A 24,360-nucleotide genomic window follows, 5' to 3' on the forward strand; every position below is an offset into this window, starting at 1 on the left:
CCCAAATGTCAATATTTTGTAAATATGAGCCTCTTAAGTCAAGGGCGGCATAATGGTCCGGCAACAGCATTGGCCAAGTTTGACGTGCTGCATTTCAGTGAAAAACTTTTGTAAAACTGTAAAACTTGTCAAAATTGTTGAACAGTGAATAAAGTACTCAAAATCGTGGCCTAGAAATGCACATATCTTTCACTGGTCGTTTACCAAAGCTGTACATAAAATCTGAGGCCTCCATCATTTGACGTAGATCGCCAATTTCTAAAAAGTCTTCCGACTAGCCTTGCGGGACAAGTGCACGTTTCCTCTCCTACTGACTGGTGGTTTGGAAGCGGAGTTAAACTGTCGGTCAGACTAAAATTGACTGGGTGAGTCAGAGGAAGGTAACAGCATATCAATTCTAATAGGACTATACCTAAAAAAGCACTGTGGTCTATAAAACAACCCTTGGATAGACTTCAACTTCTTTTTATTCCAATCTCCCCGCCTGAGAATATCGTACCCACTTCCTCAACAGATTAACCAAATAGATGTTTAAATATCTTTAGCAGTCGATGTCAGTAAGAAAGCAGATTCAACAGGCCATTTTGAAAAAATAAGATAAAAATACAGGCTAAGATGGTTGTGAAATAAAAGTCTTACAAACTATTCGAAGGATAAAAGAAAAGAAAATGGGTTAAGTTTGGCACAGCAGAGGAAAAAGTAACGCAGAGAAAGGAGGAGGAAATAGTTAAGGTAAAATTAAGAAAACAACTGAATTGAAGAACTAAGGCAGGACGTGGATCTGAGTATGCCTTAACGATATAATACTAATAATATCGATGACACGAATTTTTTTCGAGTTCAACTCGTCGACGGGATGCCGATGCTTTCCGACGTGATGTTCCAAGATACATATACCAGATTTTTTTTTTAATCTGCATTTAGTCTTCAAGCACATGTCTTGCATCTGGAACTAATCAATCAAATGGGAAAGCGGCACTGACAAGAAAAGGTCGGGAACAGTGTTAATTAGCGACTTTTAAAAGTTATCTGCCGCGATAAAAGCTACACGCCACGTATCACAAACTAGTTAACTGTTGTTTAAATTTGACGAGATATAAGCACATACCTCAAAATAATTTCTACGTTATGAGCAAGTATGACCTTGCAGCAGAAAAAGAAAAGATGTTGATTTACGGCTGTCTAACCATTGCGTCATAGATAGCGATTGCAGTGAGGAAACCTCCGACAGCGCTTTCTCTTGCGTATACTGTACTTAAGATAGGGAAGTTGAGATACAGTTTAAGTACGAGTGCTCTGTCACTTTACGTCGCCAGTCACTTGAAAGTACTGACGCTGAGTGTACCAGAGGTTTCGTCAGCATGAGCGCCACATCAGCACTCTCTCGAGACGAATGCCGCAAGATCGTCCAGAAGCAGTTGCAGCGTGACGATTTCGAACTGATGTCGTTTACAATGTCTCCACTGAGCTCTGAGATGAAGGGGCTCATGGGCGATCACCTGAAGCTGCGTGTATCGGTATTACTAGGGGATAAGGAAAACCGAGGCACCGAGAGCACCGAGCTACAGTTCTTCATCAAGGCGGTGCCTGTAGATGACGACTATAGGAGGAAATTCGCAGCGTCCGGCGTGACGTACCAGAAGGAGGTACTGTTCTACAGCGATCTTCAGAGGGACGTGCAGAAACACCTGCGCTGCTCCGACTACGAGTCGTCTACGTACTTGGGCACCGTCCCCCAGTGTTACTACCTGCGGCCAGATTTACTGGTGCTGGAGGACCTCGCGTTGGCGGGCTTTGGCGTGCTGGACTCCAAGGAACCGCTGGACTTACAGCACTGCAAGTTTGTGCTGAAGGCGGTGGCTCGGTTCCACGCGGCCTCCCTCGTGTACGAGGAGCGTGAGGGGCGGTTACTCGCTGACGCCCACCCCCTGCTTCTGGAGGAGTCCTTCTACAGAAAGGAGCGGGGCTTCAGCCATTACGACGCACAGGCCGAAAGCCGCCGTGTTACACATGTTCTACTGGATCTCATACCTCGCTTCGCTCCAGGCACGGCTCACAATGAGGAACTACACCGTTTCGTTAACCCAGTCATGGAAGATGTCTACGAACTACTCAAGCCATCTGACAAGTAAGTTATGGTGAGAAAGGTAGCATTCTTTTCTGGCCTGTAACACGTTCCCCCATGTGGTTGTATTCAAAATATTCATTTAGTGGTTGGAAATTTAATCGTGGCGCATGTCGGTGTGGCCGAGCGGTTTCTTGGCGCTGCAGTCTCGAGCCGCGCGGCTACTGCGGTCACAGGTTCGAGTCCTGCCTCTGGCATGGATGTATGTGATTTCCTTAGGTTGGTTAGGTTTAAGTACATAGTTCTAAGTTCTATGGGACTGATGACCTCATACGTTAAGTCCCATAGTGGTCAGAGCCATTTGAACCATTTTAATCATGGCCTTTGAAAATTATTTAGTTGGGTGCGAAGAACTTACATATAGCTGAACAAATATACAGCTACGACTGTGTGCCTATTACGAATCTCACTTTCACGTTTCGATGTTTTAATGTAGTTGGCAACATTTAACTTTCTCATTTCATAGATATTACACGTATAGATATTATAGGCAAAGAAAACGACGCACCAAGAAGAAATTATCAGAATGGGGCGGAAATCATTAAATGTGATGTACCTTTGTAGATAGACAAATAATTACAATTCCAGAAAAATTGGATGATTTCTTCACCAGAAGGATCTTCACAAATTGAGCAAGTCAGTAACGCGTTATTCCACTTCTGACTCCAGCTTAGGGATGTCGTGCCAAATCATGTCCAATTGGCGCGTTACATCATCAAAATCCCGATCTGCTTCAAAGGCGAAACTCTCGCCGTGTGCAGTGGGCATTGTCTTGCTGAAATGTTAACCTAGAATAGCTTGCCATGAGGGGCAACAAAACGGGGCGACAGTCAGGTTGCTATCCCACCGCTGTTTGAGGCATCTCTAGACACTTTTTCGACCTGGAATGTCATTTACTGGAGTATAAATGTCTTCAGTCGTGAGTCTTGCTTCGAACTGAGCCCGAAGATCAGCGAATACGTGTCTGGAGGCCCCCGGACAGTGGTGGGATACTAATCCTATTGTTGTCCGCAATGCGGCTCGAAAACCAGGAGTGACTGTCTGTGGTTACTTTCATATTAGGACTCCTTTGGTTGTCATCTGCGGCACTCTTACAGCGCAGCGGTACGTCGACGATATTCACCACTGTAGACGTTTCTACTTCAGTCAATGAGATTCCAGGCAGAAAACGTTTCTGGAGACACTTCAGACAGCCCTGGTATACCAAACCGACTGTCGTCCGGTTTTCTTACCTTTCATGATCTGCAATCCTGAGTAAACATGTCAGCTAGATAATGCTCTTTCGCGCATGGCGAGAGTTTCTACTGCTTGTCTTCGTGTTTGCGAAAACCTACCTTAGCCAGCAAGGTCGCTTGATCTCTCCCCAGTTGAGAACGTTGGGAGCATAATGGGCAAGGCCCTCGAATCATCTTGGGATTTTGAAGATCTAACGCGACAGTTGGATAGAGTTTGGCATGATATCCCCAGGAGAACATCCAACAACCCTATCAGTCAATGCTAATCCGAATAATTGCTTGTATAAGGGCCAGAGATGGGCCAACGCATTTTGAGTTGCTTAGTTTGTGAAGCTCTTCCTCTTGAAGAAACCATCCAATTTTTCTGAAATTGTTGTCATTTGTCTGTACATGTACCCCAAATTTACCGATTTCCGTTCCATTCCGACAATTCCTTCGTGGTATGTCGGCTTTTTTTCTTAGAGTGTATAATGTCCATGGCTTTAGTTAATAATTAATATGTTCTTAAAAGCAAGTCACAATTTAGTAGCCAATTTCAACCTGATAATATTTCAATTTGTACTCACACTCGTCATTGACTTTACAACACCAGTTTTGTTCCAGTTGTTATTCTTGAATAGTTCCCACGAAATTCATTGAATTTTTAATCAAATATCGTTTCAGGCAAATGTAATTTCTCACCCTATGAGTGTACCCTAGCCACTATACTATGCGTTTCTTTGACAGTTTATCATTACATTACTTCCCCTTAATTCTTTAATTAATATATTCCTTTTATCGCACTTCTACTTCTTACCTGCTTTTATCACATTTTTGACAATCACACAATTCTGTATAGCTCCTCCTTTCATCTCCACTTGCACCACATTTCCTTGCTCGACTGTCGCCACGTAGGGTCTGATTCGTATTGTTTACGTGAAAAGCGCCGTTCACTAAGCTCGACAATATCGCATTGCTGAGACGACAGTATTTGGGGCTGCTGATTCAAAATGTCACGAGTTTTGATGATGTGTTTCCTAACAATGGATTGCTCGAACCACGGCAACAACGGCTTATAAATTATTTTGATGAACATCCAGAAAATAATCTGAAACTTGATACTTGCAATCTTCATTCCACTTGCTCATATCAGCTTTTAACGGTGCTACAAGCGCGCGATCTTAAGGTTTCTCAATACCAGTCAAAGACGTCCGTACACAACCATCGGAGGTTCGTATTTCCGGTTGGGGATAACATCGCAATGCACTCTACTCCCATAGCTTGACACTGTCCGACGGCAATACACACTGTTGGCGAAAGATTTGTAGCTAATGATCCCTGAGGCAACTCTGCGATTTCTAATGTAGCCTTATTTCCATCCGGAGAGGACTGCGAAACGAACTAACCGCTGCTAGAACGCCAGCGCCCCTGCTTCTGTTCTCAAAACAGTCCCTCTCTGCATAATAAATTTCTAATACCTTCTCCATTTGGGATCGTAACGCCTCTATAATTACCCATATCGTAAATTTAAACTTAAGAACATTTCATCTTAATTTTAGTTTCGTATCTTACTAATTATCGGTCTTCGGATTTTTGCGGTGGAACCTTGAGTGAGCTGTATCCTCGCGAACTCCATTAAGTGTACTGCAATCTGGTATCTCGTCATTATTTTCTATAACCAATATAGTACTGTATTTTCTACGCGCTATCTTCCATCTGTCCACAGGAATCTACTAAGATTTTCTGTGTTATAGTTTAAAATTTACATTTCTTCTCAAATTTCCGAGTGTGTTAAAGAAAACTTTACCAAATCTTTCACATTCAAATTTTACGTCAAAATATATATTTTCTAAAAATTTCTTCTTGGTGTTTTTCAACCTCCCTGACTGTCATATTATGGAAAATAGCGAATTTTGTGGAAACTATTAGTTAGATTTTGATCAAACATAGTATTCCTTGCATAAACATCATTTTACATTGTTCTATGAACTAATTAAAATATTTAATATTTTGGGTGGCGCAAGTACACGAAGAAGTTAGATTTGACTTGACACTGGGACTGGTAGAAACGTAACGGTGATCTCTCTCGCGCGTTAACTTGCCACTGTTACAAGGCAGCGAAAGCACTTTCTTTCCCACGAATGCACAGCACATTATATCCGTCTTCTCGGAGAACTTGTCATTCCAGTGGATATGGCAGCCTTAGATGGCCCCTGAAACAGCGTCTTTGTAACTTTTGAGAAGTAGAATATTTCTGAATTTTGGAATCGATAAATTATACAGAATGCTCAAATAATTCGTTGGTACAGCAAAACTTACAGACTGACGACAATGTGTCGCTCAGGCTGTCGTAAATTGGATTAAAATATCTTTTTATTTTTAATTTTCCGCTTTTGCACCATTTCCTCCGTGTAACCATTTTAAGCGTCTAAAATATGTGCCAGACGTAAGATAGTTGCTGTTTTATATTTTTGTTTTAACTATGTCACCTCTGGTATTTACGTAAAACTATCTTTATATAGTTTATGTTGTTTCGACGTAATAACTAATGTTCTCACATTTGTCTTAACTATATCACATCTGTATAAATTTCAGAAAGTTGAAATTGGCTGCACGGCCGAACTGTGCATAGTGGAGAGTCATAAATAAACGGATATTTTAGATCAGCTAGTGACTAAAGTAAAATTTTGCACTGTGAATGTCACATTGCCACTCAGAAACTACGTCCCCCCCCCCCCCCCCTCAGATATTAGTCCGTGCCTGAGAAGTGTGCATATCAGATCAGTAGGAAGTGACCATCGTATGCAAGAGTTACCACTTCCCGATCTCTCGTAGTACCACTGCTGTAGCGGCTAAAACTGGCAACTGTGACACTCCTCCCCACCAACTGTGAGGTTAGGTCCGTGATAACATTTCTGAACGCACATAATGTAACTGCGATCGGAACTCACCTGTCTGTCTGAGACGTCTTGATCAAGTAAATGGTGTGTTACTATAGTTGGAGTCACGAACGATGGCGGTCGAGTTTAGGTTTATTCTGCACATCTACGTCATGCATTCTCCGACAGCCAGTGAGCGTTCACAATTGTTCTGAGCACTTTACTGTGAATGCCGTAGCTAATGCGAGCATTAAACATAATCGTAGCGAGTTGTGTAACGAATTTCTATTCCACTTGTTACAAGTTTGCTTCGCTGATGGTGGTGGGTAAGTGATAAAATCTGCATAAACAAGCGAGGGACATAATTTGCAGAAAATACGCTTTCTTTAAGCGGAAAGCACGAGCATGCGCGTACCGCTACTGTCGCCTGGAATCGCCAACAATGCAATCCCCTATGCGTGTCTCGACACGCGCGAAACTCCATCGTTATTGGATCGGACTAGAGTGGTTCCGAAGTCAGTCGGCCATCTTTGACGACGAGCGCCTTAAGCCCTCAATTGTCGTCATAAAGCTTTTTTTAAGAGAAATTCACTACGGCACAATTAAATAGCTATCTGCGCAGATTAAGTTCCTTGTGAAGTAAGCAGATTTTAGTGAAAGCCCTTATATTAACAAATTGTATTTAATTTACAAATCAGTTTAAGGTTTACGACAATTTTTACAAATGAAGATTGGATAACAAAGTTGTAATTTTTGAGAAGTATCACCCAAGCACAATAAAATTAGCAAACCTGTCCTTCTCGATATTATTTAGATTATTTTCATGATGTGGAGAAGGCACTGGAAATGTATTTCAACGCGTCTCTTTGAAGGCAAGGTTCATTCAAATCCTCCAAAAACAATACACAACTATTCGGGTATATCTTGTGTCAGCGACAAATTATTTCCGTTGAGAGTGCCACATATTTCCCGATACACACATGTCGAGTCTAATTTTAAATGCGCTTTCACTCAATACTTTGTTGACTAACCTACGATATACGAGACAGCACTAAATTTGTCACACTGAGACTTTAAAATAAGTAAGTTACCTGTATTACCTCCGCAATTTTCTCTTCCAACATAACGTTTGTATAGAAAAAAAAAAAGAGGAGCTCCAATCGCAACATCACTTGCCTTCTGTCTCAATTTCAATTCGTCCTGTACGTCCACATATTGTAACGAAAATAGGTCCCTCTTTTTTTTATCAGTGGAACTGTCCGTATTTCTAAAAATTTGAGGAAGTTAACTGCATAATTAAAGCTAAACTGAATAAATCATTGCTGCAGCAATCACTGTGGAAACCACTCACTTCTGTCATCAGGAAAGCATAAAAATATAAAAACAATTAGAAAAACCTTTCATAATTTTTATATTTCACAGCCACATTTTTCGAAACGGTAGCCTATGTTATATGAAACGTCGAACAAGTTAACTCGTCGACTGAGAAACGCCAACATTCGGTGTGTAAGCTTTACTACTACCGTAAAGTAACTGTTAGTTTTAAACACTCCGTGCTCTCACAGCGTTCCACCAATGGGAAAGGCGCTACTCTACCCTGACTGCCTGCAACTATAATCCCCTCATCATAAGAATAAACATGGTGTAAACAAACACAAACGCGATGATTGGTCAGAAGCCGTAGCATACGTATGCTGGTGTTGTTACGCTCTTGGAAGTAGGTCGTACTCGTGTATTAGATATCTTATTACTAAGTTACGTTAAATGAAACTAAGATATTCAAATGTTTTTCTTAATCACGCTTTAGCTACGTAGTTTTCATTTGAAAAATCGTGTACAGTCAGAGCCTCTGCAGCGTTGTGCCCAGATTGTCGTGCAGTTGATGCGTAGTACGAAAATGGCTGAGGCTGCTTTCTGCTCCGTAGTGAAACACTCGCGTGGAACACTGTTAAAAAGTGCCGAAAAATAGGCTGTTCTTAAAGTTTTTCACATATTTACAGAGATAGTCGTCTTTGAAGTTTTCTCTGCGTTGTATATAATGCAGTTGGAATACAAACACTACATTTAACATGTAGCGCAATAGGTAACGTAATGGAATGTGAACTGTAGGCGGTTTTTCGAGCATGGATTCATATATCATTCGCAACATTTTTTTCGTTCAATTTGAAATACCTACATCTCGTAATTATAAAACTCATCATCATTTTTATGAATAGTGCACGTCTTCTTGTTTCTAATTTCTTACTAGACGCGATATTCTTGTTTCAAATACAAATTCTTAATTATCGATTTTCTATGAAAGACTGTTCACAAAGTTGTTTCAATTAAGCAAACATAACAATATATTTTTAAGACAAAAATGAAAAACCAAAGCCGGCCGCGGTGGTCTAGTGGTTCTAGGCGCGCAGTCTGGAACCGCGGGACTGCTACGGTCGCAGGTTCGAATCCTGCCTCGGGCATGGATGTGTGTGATGTCCTTAGGTTAGTTAGGGGACTGATGACCACAGCAGTTAAGTCCCATAGTGCTCAGAGCCATTTGAACCATTTGGAAAACCAAATCCTCTTTATTTGGATTATGTCCATCATTTTATACCACAGTGGTAGAAAAGTATCGTAGAAACATGAAAAACAATCATTTTCACAGCATTGAGCACATCATACAAATGCTGCATTTTTACATTTGCTACTGCACCATTACAATATGAACCCAACAGAACTGATATGGAGCCAAGCTGCACGATTTGGCCCGAGAAGTAAAAAGACCGTTAAGCTGCCAGACGTACTAAACTAACGCACCAAGCGTTTTCACACGTCAGTGTTGGCGGAATATAGAACGGCTGGTCTTAAAAGAAGAGAAAATGCTGCTCCTGGTCGGCTTCGTGGATTCTGTCGTTGATAGGCTCGTTATCAACATAGCTGGTGACACTTTCCGAATTGAAATATATTTCTCGGATCGGATAAGGAAGGAGCTGAGAGATTACCAGATGATTGTAAATAATACCTTCAGTGGCTTCAATATTTAACTATACGGTTAAATCCTTCAATACTCTCTTACGTTACACACAGCTTATGCAGAAAAAGTAACCTGACGTTAAGGCAGGCATTTCATCATTCTTGTTTTTAATTACAATGGTACGTTATCTAAAAATGATAATGTGTTGCAGTGTTTGTCTGGTCGTCTAAAGAGCGTATTGTGGGAGATTTGCAGTGTAGTATTTCATTCCGCTTAAAAATTAAATGACATTCGAAGCTGCATTGCTCCTTTTCTCGTCTCTTTTTACGTGTGAACTGCACCTGGTCACGTCACTGCACGCTAGCTGTACCAGCTGACCGGCCAGTGTCGTCCAAGTTGTGCGCGTAACGCACAGCACAAAACGTACCCTTATTATCGTACTTGACAGCACTCGAGACAGCTTGGCTGCAGTTCAACGTGAAACGAAAGTCGAATGAGGTTCCAGCAAACACGGAAGAATACATAGGGCAATGTTTACATCAGGTTTATTCTTATGATGAACGGATTATAGCCATCGTAACGGCCGACACTGCAATGAGCGAAGATTTCCCAAATAATCGGTATTATGTTTAACTATTTCGATATGGACTCAACCAAAAAGTCATAAAGATATTACATATTTAGAAGAAATGCTATAAGAAATAGATATAAAACAGTATTAGGCAAAGGCGAGATAAAAATGGGATTTACGTAGTTATTTTCTATTGATGTACGACATCTGTAAATTCAATAAGAATATTTTCACGTCTAAAAATGCAACACTGAGTGTGGAAAGCAATAAATACTTATTGCTTAGTCATTATGAGCAGAATCAATCATGACCAACATCAGTTATCAAAGCAAGTGGTGTTGAAAATCTACGATTAAGTTACATGTGAGATTGGTGGAAACATTGACATCACCGACATCGAAGGAAAAGCACATTTATTGAGGCAATTGTTTCACAGTACATTATGAAGGGAAAGCCTCCTGATCATCTGTGTTTCGGAGTCACTTAGCTGTACCAGATAAGACAAAGGGAAAGCTTCCCAACCATCTGTACTTCGGAGTCACTTATCTGTGCCAGATAAGACGAAGTCTCCCAACGATGGCGGCTGTTAGATAATGAGAATGATTATGCAACATGCTCAGTACTTGGAGCTGTAGCTCTGATTGTCCTCCTAAAGGGAGTATGTTTAGGTAGCCTCAGCAATGCACACACTGGTTTGCCACATTTCCCGGTTCCTCGACGAAGTAGTATCCCGACAGATCTCCCTAAAATCATATATTTTTAGCAAGAGGCTCATCTGTAATGGTTAGAAATTAGCCGGAAGAAGCTCTTTTCTAGACCTTGTTTATTGTTGTCAACTTTCTTTCAGTTCGGAGAAATACTGCAGTTTAGTGGAAGTCGCAATCAAATTTTGGCACATGTAATAGAATATGTACATCGTATTTATCCTTCACTGAACATGGAACACCTGATAATAAGGGTATTTTGACAATGTGGTGCTTATAAAACTACGAGGTATTGGAACTACCTATGTTTACAGTCTGTCATTTACAGATGCGTAATTCTCAACATACGTGTCAAAACATAACCCCAGAGACCGTTAACCCGCATACGAACATCGACCAGCGGGCCGAATCACTTTCCGTCTCCTGGCTCATTTTTTCCGGAAACTAAATTTTTCAACTTTTTCATTTATCGATACTTAACTCTTGTCTGTTTTTACCTCTCAAAGAGCATAATGTATGGTCTTTCTGAAGTTATTTGCTTGACTTCGTGCTTGCATCACTAAAAGTTCCTCATAAAAGTTGCCCCTCTTTCAAAGTGAATGAGGCTCAAATAAATTAATATAACGCAATCTGTCTTCAGTTACGGTTCTTCAGATACGCATACTTATATAGCACTATGAAACATATTCTCGTTTAATATTTGAAATATGTCATCATTGCCCATTGTTGAACTTTCTCTTTTCTGAACTGCAGTTGAATCCCCTCAATACCAATTAGTTTTCGCCAGATTAGGAAGATACGGACTGATACTCACACATTCGTGTACAAGGTTGTTATACTACGCTGTGGCGACCTAGTAATATCACGTATCACAAGACACGTAATCAAAATGCCGGAACAGCTCCCCAGTCGAAGATCTCCTGGCAGCTTACCTTTTCTGATCTAAAAATAATTTACTAATGCAAAATGTGATTCGTGTCTGAATACTTACTATGAACAGAAGTGGTGCTGCTCGGATTAGGCACGAGAATATTTATTTTGGATACTTTTGCACGAAGCATTTGTGCAAGGCCTCATGGTTGCTCGCTTCTACTGTCTTGCAAAATTGGTACTGAGTTACAGAAGTTTATGAAAGTAACCAATTTCAAATAAAGATATGAGATTTCCATTGACTTCATAATCATTATTGCACCTCAAGAATACAATTTTTTTTTTTGTCAAACCGAAAAATTGTACTTGAAACACACGCTACTCTCAGCACAGTCACCCAAAACTAAGTTCTTTAACGTTTTTTGAAAAGCATGAAAAATGAAAAACCTATTTGGCGAATGAAATACGTACACGCTACGCTTGATCGCGAATGATATGTAGCTCATGAACAAAACAAAGCCTCCGCCACAGAATCGTAACCGCGAATACCACTATGCCATGGCATTCAATATCTGGGCCTGAGAAATATAAAAAAAAAATGGCTCTGAGCACTATGGGATTCAACTGCTGAGGTCATTAGTCCCCTAGAACTTAGAACTAGTTAAACCTAACTAACCTAAGGACATCACAAACATCCATGCCCGAGGCAGGATTCGAACCTGTGACCGTAGCGGTCTTGCGGTTCCAGACTGCAGCGCCTTTAACCGCACGGCCACTTCGGCCGGCTGAGAAATATCGACATGTCAACAAAGCTCGTCACACATTTATTCAGAGAAGTTCCATAAGAGGAGGTATACAATGAAGCACTATACAAATACAAACCAGTTGGTGATTTATATATTGCTCTCTCTCTCTCTCTCTCTCTCTCTCTCTCTCTCTCTCTCTCGGCATGTTTAAATGCAGCCACTTTCAGCAGCGCATCTTTAGAACTGTTAAGAAAAGTACGCCTTCTCACTAACACAGCTCCGAACACAACATAACGGACGAACAAACTTCATTCTCGTTCCAAACTCGCAAAAATATGCTCAGCACCTGCGCACCGTAGCTCCCTTATTAACTCAGGCCATACTTGCCCTAAAAATCATCAGCAGGAAAACCACCGTAGTAGACGTCACAGAGAAAGTCGACCGGTGGGTTCAGAGATAACAGCAAAAGTACTCCTGAGTAAACGAAAAGCAAAAACTGAATCTACGCAAGGTGGCAAGCGTGCAAACATAACAGTCAACTTTCAATGCTTCGTTAAAAATAATTCATTATCATTACCATTGCTGCAGACAATTTAAATAAAAGCGATCTTTTTAACAAGGAGATAAACATATTATTAAATCTACATGCGTTCAGCAATATAAAGAATGCTATTCAGGTCCTAGTCATATATTTACCAATCAGGAAGTAAGCACAGACCTAAGATGCTCACTGTATTACTGTCTTACACTAAAAAAAAAATAGAAATAAAAATACTGACAGTTACGAGTACAGTAGACATGTTCACGATATCAAAATCCACGTTCTTGTTGACATTTTGCAAACTTTTCTCTCTGTGACCCAGTTCCTATTCCTGGAGACCAGACAGATCCCCGTGGGGTTAGACGTGGTGACGCCAGGAAAATATTTTTTACTTTGGTGTCAGTCAGGGAAGGAGTTGTACACAACAGCCCTACGCGTTGACAAGAATTACACTCTGCAGCATAACCCAAGGTAATAAACTGTAGGTCCTAAAAAGTTGTGCAGTTTATGAAGTGTTATTGTTGTTTCGTCTACTGCATTTTCGTAAAATATCTACGATGTCCACACATTTTAGTCAGATGTTTTGCTAATTTAACTTAAGAAAATATCATACATAATAACATCACCAGTGTCATCTGATGTCCGTTACTGGATAAAATTCTACTATAGACATTTTCATACAGCTTGATATTTAAGGGGAGAGCCTGTGTAAAATACAGTAGCACCTGTGCAGAACCACATTTTCGTCATGGGCATTGGGTGAGTACACCCCGCTGTTTCGAAGGAGTGGCCGACAAAGTTGCCTGTCAACTTGCGCTCATAATTGAGCTGTCTGTTCCGTGCATGGCATGGCGCTGCAGTCTTCGTGTGCCACAGGTAAAGCGAAGGCTATTCACAATCATGCAAGTGTGATTAAACGCAATGCCAATGAATCTATGTTGGACGAGGCTAGCGAGGAAACAAAAATTGCGTTAAAAACTGAGAGGATTGCAGAAATGGCTACCTGTTCCAATCGCACTATGAAAAGAATAAAGAAGGACAGGAAAAATGTAGCTGCAAGTATTACTACCTAAACCCTATTGGTGTATTGATTCATTGTAATGTTTTCGCGTCCACAGAGCAGACATACGGCCAGGATGATTGTGATCCGGCTACGGACCTGACAAGAAAATAATAATTGCTGTAAGGGCGTCTCAAGGCTTCACTATATGTCAAAGACAAGGAAAAAGATGAAAACTTTTGTAATATTGCTGTTGCTATCCATTAGGATTTTTTTTCTTCGTTTCAAAATTTCACTGTGGTAGGGACAATGATAGTTATATAACCGTTAATTGAGAGACTCTGAAGTACGTGGAACCACGTGATGTTATGTACTACAGTGGTTTCCCTTACATTAAAAGCTGCCTAAATGAAAATAAGGCTATAATGATGGTACCACCATTTGCGTATAAAAACTGTATGTTGCTGAAGAAGAAGTTGAAATGACTTATAACATAGCTTCTGTGCATATTCATGTGGTAAGAGCTAAAAAAATAGGCTCCAAAAACGTGGTTATTCTTTTGATTATCTACGTCTTTCTTTATAGTGGAGCACCTGAAATTTAACGTGTCTAAATTCTGGAAGCCAACACAAATTAGGCTCATAGCGTCATATGGCATACCCAAGACACGCAATGAAATACAGCTGACCTCTCGATATATCATCCATCAAGTTTTCCACTCGTGCTGCTAGAGGCACTCAGTCACAAATATAGCTTTTTTTCTTTATTGTTATTTCATTCAGCTGCTCCGTCCGCCGCTCTTCAGCCGAGGGATATTATATGAATTAAAAACAATGACACTACACGAAACATATAATAAGGCAATAAAAGGGTAATGAAAGTACATGATAAGGGAGGAGACAATGGGGGCTCAAAATACGCTGACATGGAGATGTTCATTGTGGGACACAGTTAAAAAAGGCCCACATGAAGATAAAAACACCTTTTATGATGTGTGTAGCACTTAAAACACATTGGAGTCCCAAGCAGAAGATAAAAGTAGGCCACTGTATTAAAATCCACATCAAAACGACGGCACTTCAAAAACACTGCACCATGTATAGCACACATGACAAAGATTATAACGGTGAAAAAGAAAAGGAGAGGGACCTGCTGAGGGAGGGGAGGCCTGAGAGGAGGGAAGAGAATTGAGAGAAGGGTGCAGCGGGAAAGAGGGAGGGGGGGCTGGAGACGGTCGGATGAAAAAATGTGGTTGGGTGGGGCACCAAGGGACAGGAGTTGGGTGGGGTGGGAGAGTGAAAGCAAGCCAGGGAGGAGTAAAAACACATGAAAGGGGTTCGCCAGTAAGGTAGTCTGTGTAGGAATAGGAAAAACCGCCCATGGGAAGGGAAGGGAGGGAGAGGGAGCCCTGTGGAGAAGGGGAAGATGAGGTTAGAGTTGCATATACATATGAGATCCATAGTAGATTCCCCGTCCTACATGTAAGTAAATACAATTAAAAAATATAGATGCTCCATTCTTGTGTAGAGTTCGAATGATTCAACTGTTATTTAGATCCTGGCAGATGTGTACTCAGGGGTAGATATCACGGCAAAGCTCATCATCTGGGAGGGATAGGTGTTGGCAGACGTGATGATAAAGCAAGTGGAGGATGTGTAAATGGAGAGGGAGGGGGACACAACAGTAAATTCGTGGCAACAGTTGGGGGTTAGAGAGGGTAGGAGACACCAGGGAGTGAGGAGGAGCAAGTTTGCAAATGACGTATAAGGTTCGGATGCATTCTAGGAAACAGACAAGATGCGGGAAGGGTGATCCGTCAGATCAACCGTTCCAAAACCCATGCAATCATCATAGACTGTAGACTGTACAACCCCTCCTTCTGGATCCATGATTTCTATATTGCCATCTATGACTGTCCTATCCAGTTTACTTCTACCTTGAAATATCTTGGATTTCTTATCTCCTTGCCATCCAATGCAAAGCCAACAATAGATCTGCCCCCCTGAAACTCTTGTCTGGCCATACATGGGGACTGCATCCTTCCACCATCCTTCATACCTACAAATCCTTCGTCCATCCCATCCTTTGTTATGCCAGTGTCACCTTGATCTCCACCCCTCCTAAACTCTATAAAGACCTCCAGATTCTTGACTGTCATGCACTCCATCTCGTTTTCTGTACCCGCCTCCCATCCCCCATAAGCATCCTCTATGACCTCATCTCTTTCCCACCTCCTTTACACTCTCAGCCGACTCAATCCCCTTCACCCCCTAGTGTCTTCTACCCTCTCCAGCTCTACCAATGTGTCCTACCCTCTCTGATTTCCACACCCTCTTCCCCTCTTTCACAGAAACTTTCAGTGTCACCCCATCCCAGATGATGAGCTTCAGCCTGATACTTATCCGTCTCTTATCCGTCTTCCAACTCTGACCCTCCTCTTCTTTTCCCCTCCTCCCTAGGGCTCCCTCTTCTTTCCCTTCCCTTTGTTATTTCCTGCCTCCTCCCCCTTGTCTGTCTCACTCCTCCTTTCCCAGCCTTTGCCCTCCTTCCTGAATAGCCCCCTTCCCCACCTTCCCCATCTCCCATCCCTTGATGTGTTACTGGCTCCCCCCTTCTGCCCCTACCTTCCCCCCTCCCCACCCTTCTCTTTCCCTTCTCTCTGGCCTCCCATCCCTTGGCAATTGCTTCCAGAGTTACTCTAGTTACTCTCCATCATGGTTTAGTGCTCACCGCATGTGCTACATAAGTGCAGTGTGTTTTAAGTGTCGTCGTCCCATGTGGCTTTCATACTGTGAATGCTGTTTTTTCCCATGCTCAAGTGCTGCCAGTGTTTCTGTACTATGTCTTGTGTCGAGTGTGATTTTCTTTACATCTGAATTTTATGCCAATGTGCCTCGTTAAACTACTCCTTTTTGTGTATTTCTGCCCCAATTGTTTCCCCTTATCATTTGCCCACGTCATCTTTTATCCCCATGTTATTTGTTTTTAACGTTTCTCCTTGGCTAGTTTATACACTCTCTTGGCTGAAGAACAGCGAATTGTGCCGCTGCCAGCCCATCCCTACCCACAGTGGGCAGTGGTATCAAATAACAACAAAGAAAAATAAATTTGATGATGCCTTCTATTCTACTCAAGTCTAATGATTTTTTAACACTTGTGTCATTTGATAATGGTCTAAGGCCGAAACCTATATGTGGAATAAAACTTTCTGTAAGTCAAATGTCGATTATATCTTTCACAAAGTCTAATCAAACTGCTTGGCTATGGAGTATCGTCTCAGTTGTGCGACTGGATTCGTGATTTTCTATCAGAAAAGTCACTGTTCGAGGTAACTGTCGGTAAGCCGCAGATTAAAACAGAAATAATATCTGGTGTTCCCCAAGTAAGTGATGTGGGCCCTCTGCTGTTCCTCATCTACATAAATGATTTAGGAGACAATCTGAGCAGCCGACTTAGATTGTTAACCGTCTTGTATAGTCGTCAGGTGACCAAAAGTAATTGCAAAATGGTTTATACAGGATATCTGTATGGTGCACAAAGTGGGAATTGACTATAAATAACGAGCAATGTTAAGTGATCAACATGAGTGCTAAAAGCAATCCCCTACATTGCGGCTATACGATAAATCACAAAACCAATGGCTGTTAATTCAGCTAACTACTCAGGGATTGCAATTACGAATAACGTAAACTGGAACGATCACATGGGTAATGTTGTGGGGAAAGCAAACCAAAGACTGTGATATACTGGCAGAACACTTCTAAAATGCAACATGTCTACTAAAGAGACCGCTTAAACTGCGCTTCTCCGCCCTCTTCTAGAGTACTACTGTGCGGTATGGGATTCACATCAGTTAGGATTGACGGATTGACAGAGGGCATCAGAAAAGTCCAAAGAAGTGCAGGTCGTTCTGTATTATCGCGAAATAGGGGAGAGAGTGCCACGAATATGATATGTGACGACAATCATTAAGACAAAAGTGTTTTTCGTTGCTGTAGGATCTGTGTCATGAAATTTTAATCATTAACTTTCTCTCCCGAATCCGAAAATATATTGTTGGTGCCCACTTATGTACGTTTAAATGATCACCATACTAAAATAAGAGAAATCAGAGCTTGTACGGAAAGATTTTCGTGTTCGTTTTTCCCGAGCGCTTTACGAGAGTGGAACGATAGAGAAATAACTTAAAAGTGATACGATGAACCCTCTGGTAAGCACTTAATTGTGAATTTCAGAGTAATCACGTAGATGTAGATTAGGCAAGGATAAGTTTTTTCTCCTTCTTCCACGTCTTCCAGAAGTGGTAAAGCGTTGCGAAGAATTTGGGGCTATGTTTTCTCCCTACTTCTTTATTCTCTTTATCGAGCGACCGAAATAGTTAGCGGTTCCTGCATCTATCTGAAGCTCAGTTTTTAATGAGATCTTTGCTTCTTTGTTTGCTTCTTCGGACACAAATTCTATGGAACTGCATACAATCACGCGCGCCTAGTTACGAAGTGCTTTCGCTGCACTTATGGTTCACAAATTCTGTGTTTCCCTGCCATGTAGTAACGAGACAGCACGGAGAACGCTCGAAGTGTGCAAGTTACCGGGCTACATTCAACTGAGGCAGCCATCCTTTTTGAGCAATTGGATGGAATAATCCAGCGCTCATGGCATAAATGCGTTTATGCCCTTATTTTGCAAAATTTCTGTGCATAAAAAGACACTATTTCTACCACTAAATTGGTTCTCTTAATGATTGCGTATTTTAATGACCTACTTGAAGAAAAAAAGGTCATTCGAAGTCTGAATAAACATACGAATGTTAGTAGTAAGGTGACTACATGTCCTAAAAATAATTCAGGCTCCTTGTTAAGGCATTTGTGGCTTGCTATGCAGGTACCGAAACGTACTGTGCCACAGAGACCTGTGGTTAAACAACATGCTGTTCGCGGAAGACGCCAAGGGCGAGCTGTCGGTGCGGTTGGTGGACTTCCAGACGCTGCACCTGGAGCCTCCAGCACACGACGTCTTGCTCTTCCTTCATCTGAACACGACGCGTGAACTGCGGCAGACCCACGGGCGGAAGCTACTGGAGCTGTACCACCAGACACTGGCCGAGGTGCTTCGTCAGCACGACCTCAACGTAGACTCCGTCCTGCCTTTACAGATCTTCCTGCAGTCCTGCGACGACTCTAAGCCTGTGGTCGTTATCGTCACTACCTACATTTTGCAAGCCCTCTTGCTGCCTCTACAACAGGTACAGATTCTTCTTACTATTGAGCTACTGCAGATGCTTAAATCATGGGTATTCAGCAAGAAAATGGAGTTAAGAAAACTCCATCCACAGGTCCTGTAGGGTTCATCGGTACCGATCGGCCGCCTTGTCGTCCTCTGCCAATTGTGTCATTACATCCAGTAAGCATGGGTGTAGGATCAGCACACCACTTTCTTGGCCGTTGTCAGTTTTCGTGACCTGGACCCACTACTACTCGCTCAAGTAGTTCGTCAATTAACATCACGAGCTTAGTGTACCCCACTGCGGTCCTCCCACTCAGGAAAGCCCTGGTAGTACCAAAAACTGAACCTGGATACTCCGCATGGCAGTCAGTCGCGCTGACCACTCAGCTACGGGAACTGACAGTGGGGAGTTAAAAGTCCTAAATCTTTCATGTCTTCAGCGCTGCGCATCAGATTCTCAGCGTTATGGCCCTATAAGTTGCGTACTTTACGAGGATTACTACCATCATCCTCGTCGTCATAAGTAAAACTGCCTACCACCTTCGCTGTATATGCCTCTGTAGCTACACACTGGGCCACAGTTTATTAACCATTGGTAGCATCCCCTCATTAAGAGGATGGGGTCTTCAATTGGGAAAAGAGAATATGATAAAAGAGTTCACTCAGATGGAGGAATGGTTACCGGCGATTAAATTTTCCCAGGTGTCTCGTAGTAAATGTTTTGCAAAATCTCCACTCGACATTACTGCCAAAACCATAGTGATGTGAAGTAGCTGTAATAGTCTGACATTTCGTGTGGGCGTTGCAGTTGGACTTGCACACTTCAGGCACACGTCGCTTAAGTTCTGTCCACTTTTCTTACGTCTTCTATACCTGTGTCCCTCTCACAGAAGATCTCACATGGTCATAGCCTTTCTCAATGCACACTGTTGCTCAGAGAGACACTATCCTCAGAACTGCCGCTGCCCCTTCGACTGCATTCAACCACCCTTGTTTTAATTTTGGTAATGTTCATCTAATAATCTCTTTTCAGGACGCTATACATTCCGTTTAACTGGTCTTGCAAGTCCTTTGCCGTCTCTGACAGTATTACAGTGTCATTGTGTTACCTCAAAGCTTTCGTTTCTTCTCCGTGAACTGTAATTCCCGTTTGAATTATCTGTCTACCGTGTTTTGTAACCGTCATTTTCCTGCATACTCTTAACCTAAATAGCAGTATCAGTAGCAACCTTCATTAATGAGTCTATCTGATTTTAATTCTGAGAGGGTATTTTGTTACTTGCACCATTGCTTTTGAGTGTGCTTAAAAGATAACGCCATAAAGTAAAATGTTAATTCTCTCTGTTTTACTAATTTCCAACATTCTGGAAAGGGTGACGTCAGCAACGGTATGGTCTACCAATTATGCAATACTTTGTAGAGAACTGTCCATGTTGCAAATATTAATTTTCTTTATTACTTAATAACTAGCTTCGAGCCTAAGCTTATTACCGAATCATCCAATAAGGTATGCAGTAACGTACATTCCGACAGCCACAAGAAGGTTCATTGCAATTAAACACATCTTTAGTGCGCCGGCCGGTGTGGCCGTGCGGTTAAAGCGCTTCAGTCTGGAACCGCGTGACCGCTACGGTCGCAGGTTCGAATCCTGCCTCGGGCATGGATGTGTGTGATGTCCTTAGGTTAGTTAGGTTTAATTAGTTCTAAGTTCAAGGCGACTGATGACCTCAGAAGTTGAGTCGCATAGTGCACAGAGCCATTTGAACCATTTTAACATCTTTAGTGCAAAGCAGCATATGGCTGAACTTCATTCACCTAATATTAGGTGAATGAAGTTCAGTCCTGTTCTATTTTGTGTTTAACTACAATGAACAATCATGTGGTGTCGTAATTTACTTTATTGCATAGCTTATTGTGTGCTTCGATAATGAGTTTAGGCTCGAAACCAGTCATCAAGTAATACACAAAATCAATTTTGCAACTTCTCCGTCACTCTGTCTTATAGGACGAGCTTTCTTTTCTATAGATTCCGCTTTTTGGAACCATTATTAGTCTCTTAGATATTGCAAATTTCTAATCTGCCTTTTCACTTCCTCGCTATTCATATGTCTAAGAAACATAATTTGTTATTAATGTTATTGTAGTCTTCTGTGTCCAGGGCGTATAGAGACGGTTATGAGTAATGTGGATGTGTCATTCTTGTTCCGCAGGATGCTGACTTGGAGAGTTTCTTGTTGGACCGTAAGGCTCTGGCGAAGGCCGCGTACGAGCGCGACGAACGCTACCGTTCGAGGATGACAGAGGCCATGGAGGAGCTGGTGGAGACCTGCCTCCTGCCCCGTCTACGGGAACACCAGCGGTGACCACCCAGCCGTAGTGTTCTCTAACGCACTACAGAAGATATATCTCAGACTCTACTTGCATGAATGCAAACATTTCTTCCTTTTCCATGTTTTTCAAGTATTTCTTCTTGTATTTGACTAACATTTTACCCGTGGCTTCGCCCATGTACGCTCATGACACATATATATTCGACACATATATGTCTGAATCTGTGCTGTTTTGCACCATACGCTCCCGGAGAGGATGTTAACTTTTTTGTAGTATTCACCCGAAAGCCATGATCTTAGGTCGCGAAGTATACAGACAAAAACGTTGGTACGCTGCCATGCTCACTCTCGCGACCTGGTTGACACGCTAGACAGCACGAGTAAGAGACAAAGCATACTTTTAAAGTATTTCCACTCAGCTTAATAAAGGGAAAAAATAACAGCTAATTGTCTTAGAACATTTTTACGATCACCTCCTTCTCATCCCCATCTCTATGGGAAGTAGAGGTGACTCACTCCAACTTATACAAAAAATAAGTCATGTATATAACAAATTTGGTCACATTGCTCTATGTGTCTATGCGCTGTGCTTTTGTGCCAGCCTTTTTTATCCCTAACCTCAACTATTGCGATGCTATAGGGATCTTACCATCTCAGTATTTTTTTTATTTTTTTTTTTTACAAAAGCTACATGAGCCAAGGTTTAGTACAAATTTCTGCAAGCATTACAGGTTGGTATGTCGCTATCTTTGCATCCCACCCCATCTATACCCACACACACAGAGCAGAAGAACCACAGTGGGTGCCCACATGACGGAACATGCTAGTTATGGTTTCACCAAAATAATTAGGAAAAATTTTACATTCTCCCCTTGTCCTCCTTCCCCATTCTGTTTCTCTCTCCCCTCTTTCATCTCCTTGATAGCGCCTTGTCCCTATTCCATCTGCTTCCTCACACCCTGCCCCTCTTCCCCTTTTCCTCCTGAAAACCTGCCTCTATTACATCCGTCTTCCCACACCCCCTCTCACTTCTCACTTCCACCTGCCTTCTCACACTCTCTCTACCATCTGCCTCATCACTCCCTCTTCCTTCTCACCTGCCCAATACTTCTCCATTTTCTACGTGCCTCCTACACTACCCCCTCTTCTCCCTCCTCCCACCCTCCCCCTGCACCCACCTTGCCCACCTCCTCCTCCCCCCTCTCTCTGTTCACCTCCTCTTTCAAACTTTCTTGGCCTGTCTCCTCCTTCCCTTTCTAGCTGTCCATCTCCTCATCCCCCTCTGATCATCTCCTCCTTCCCCATGTCTCAGTCCATCTCCTGCCTCACCCTAACTCTCTGTGAATTTTCTCCTCCTACCAGTCTGTGTCCATCTTCTATGTCACCCTATTCCCAACACCTACTCTCACCCCCACAGTTCTCCTTTCCAGATAGTGAGTATTATGTGTACCAAATCCTCGCATCCATGCCTTAGGGGTGGTTTCTTTGACTAGTAATCAAAGCGTCCTCAGTCCCAGATTCGAACCCTGTCACCGTTTTTTTGAAAAAAGAAAATCATTAGCAATGGTGTTCGAAGACTTCCTCATTCTGCCAATGACCGTGTCAAAGAGGGCAGAGGAGCAGACAGAAATCGTCAGTCTGCCTTTAGCAGTGGAGCAGCTGGAACCTGTTTAAGTTCCGGTTGCGAAGCGCTCGAGGAAGAGGCGGTGTTTACACCAGTGGTGCTTATTGAAACGAGAGCAGCGGCACATACGTTTCAAAAATCCTACGCACTGTCTACGTTCTCTAATGAGTACGCAAAACCGAAAGCATTCGAAATTGAACGCTTGCTGAGAGATGAGGTGCATATTAGATACACGGATCCCACTGAAATTCACTTATCAATCGTGAGCAGCGCTGTTTATGTCAAGATGGTCGACGACGCAACATGTCATCCTACTATAGACGCCACCAAACGAGGATTCCAGTTTCGACATTCTGATGGTCATATTAGCGACGTGTTAGTGGTTCATGCGGGCCTCGGCGTGCGCACGATTCGAATCTTTGAGCTGCCCTTCGAAGTACCTGAATCACTGACAACTGAATCACTCCAGCCATATGGCAGAGTCAGTAGTGACAGCCGAGCGTTGGGCAAGTTTTAGTTCGTATCCAATGATAAAGAGTGTTCGTCAGGTGTGAATCGCCCTTATAAAACACGTTCCCTCCTATTTAAATCTAGGCGGTTGTACAGCCATTGTCATCTGTGATGGCCAGCACAGGATGTCACTACCACTGACATACGCGTCGGCGCTCCGTGAGGACATGACGCTGAGGTCAGAGCGCGTATTCGAACGAACATCAGATGAAGGCCACAGTAATGTTGAGATGGCTCCCAATCCGCTCCAGCCCCAGACGATGCAGGAGATAGTTCGCGAGAACGAGCACACACCAAAAGGCATGGAAACTGAAGTCCAAGTTCCACGGACGCTGTAGCAACGGTGGTGCAACAGGAGCTGCAGAATTCAACAGCACCAGAGGTCGAGAGCAGGGCGTGTAACAACGTTTCCCAAAGAGTCGTAAGAAGCGCCTCCTCGCTGGAGGTTCGCCCTCTCCTCATACTGAGACACCTGATGACTGGCAATATGACATGGACCAATTGCCACCGGATGACGCTGAACAAGTGCATTCGGTTTGTGACAGGATGTCGTGTCTGGCGTAGTAGGGACCCTCGCTGGTACCGTCTGGGCTAAACAAGATACCGTCTGGGCTAAACAAGACGAAGATATAATCCATCGATGATGTCTCCTCTTAGCGGAGACTCGCAACCCTCTTCCACAACTGAGGGCAACTAATGCCACGGGAAGAGATCAGATGGGCAACCTTCTGAGGACGTGTAAGGAGACCACCAACTTCGCGGATTTTCGCCAGATCTGCATAGTGCGAAGATGACGGACACTGACCCAGACTCAAAATACGTACAGTTAACGTCAGTACGATCAGTTCAACTGTAAGCAGCATTTACTGTATGCCTCAGATGTGGATATCCTGATGGTGCAGGAAATCTGCATTACTGTGTTCCAGAAGTACTCTGCTACATCTACACGGCGCCGAACTCGGACAACGACACTGGAACGGCGATATTTGTACAAGAGGGGATCCCAGTTCGCGACCTGGTTTGTATACCTTCAGCACGGGGACTGTCAATAACAGTTCATGGGGTCCGTA

General features: G+C 42.6%; 1 protein-coding gene across 1 annotated transcript; it reads left to right on the forward strand.

Annotated features, from left to right (window-relative positions):
- Positions 1-1,327: 1,327 nt before the first annotated feature.
- On the forward strand, positions 1,328-21,596 carry LOC126455695 (uncharacterized). Its single transcript, XM_050091462.1, has 3 exons — positions 1,328-2,128; positions 18,485-18,845; positions 21,037-21,596. The coding sequence occupies exons 1-3, from the start codon at positions 1,362-1,364 to the stop codon at positions 21,187-21,189; spliced, it is 1,281 nt and encodes a 426-aa protein (XP_049947419.1). The 5' UTR covers positions 1,328-1,361; the 3' UTR covers positions 21,190-21,596.
- Positions 21,597-24,360: the final 2,764 nt, after the last annotated feature.

This window comes from Schistocerca serialis, chromosome 2, assembly GCF_023864345.2.
Source record: "Schistocerca serialis cubense isolate TAMUIC-IGC-003099 chromosome 2, iqSchSeri2.2, whole genome shotgun sequence".
NCBI classification, from domain to species: Eukaryota; Metazoa; Arthropoda; class Insecta; order Orthoptera; family Acrididae; genus Schistocerca; species Schistocerca serialis.

Excerpts from the sequence above, each read along its gene's own strand:
- LOC126455695 (XM_050091462.1), top strand. The coding sequence starts at position 1,362 with ATGAGCGCCACATCAGCACTCTCTCGAGACGAATGCCGCAAGATCGTC. Across the intron at positions 2,129-18,484 it reads CTACTCAAGCCATCTGACAA|GTACCGAAACGTACTGTGCC; the intron begins GTAAGTTATGGT and ends CTTGCTATGCAG. Across the intron at positions 18,846-21,036 it reads TCTTGCTGCCTCTACAACAG|GATGCTGACTTGGAGAGTTT; the intron begins GTACAGATTCTT and ends CTTGTTCCGCAG.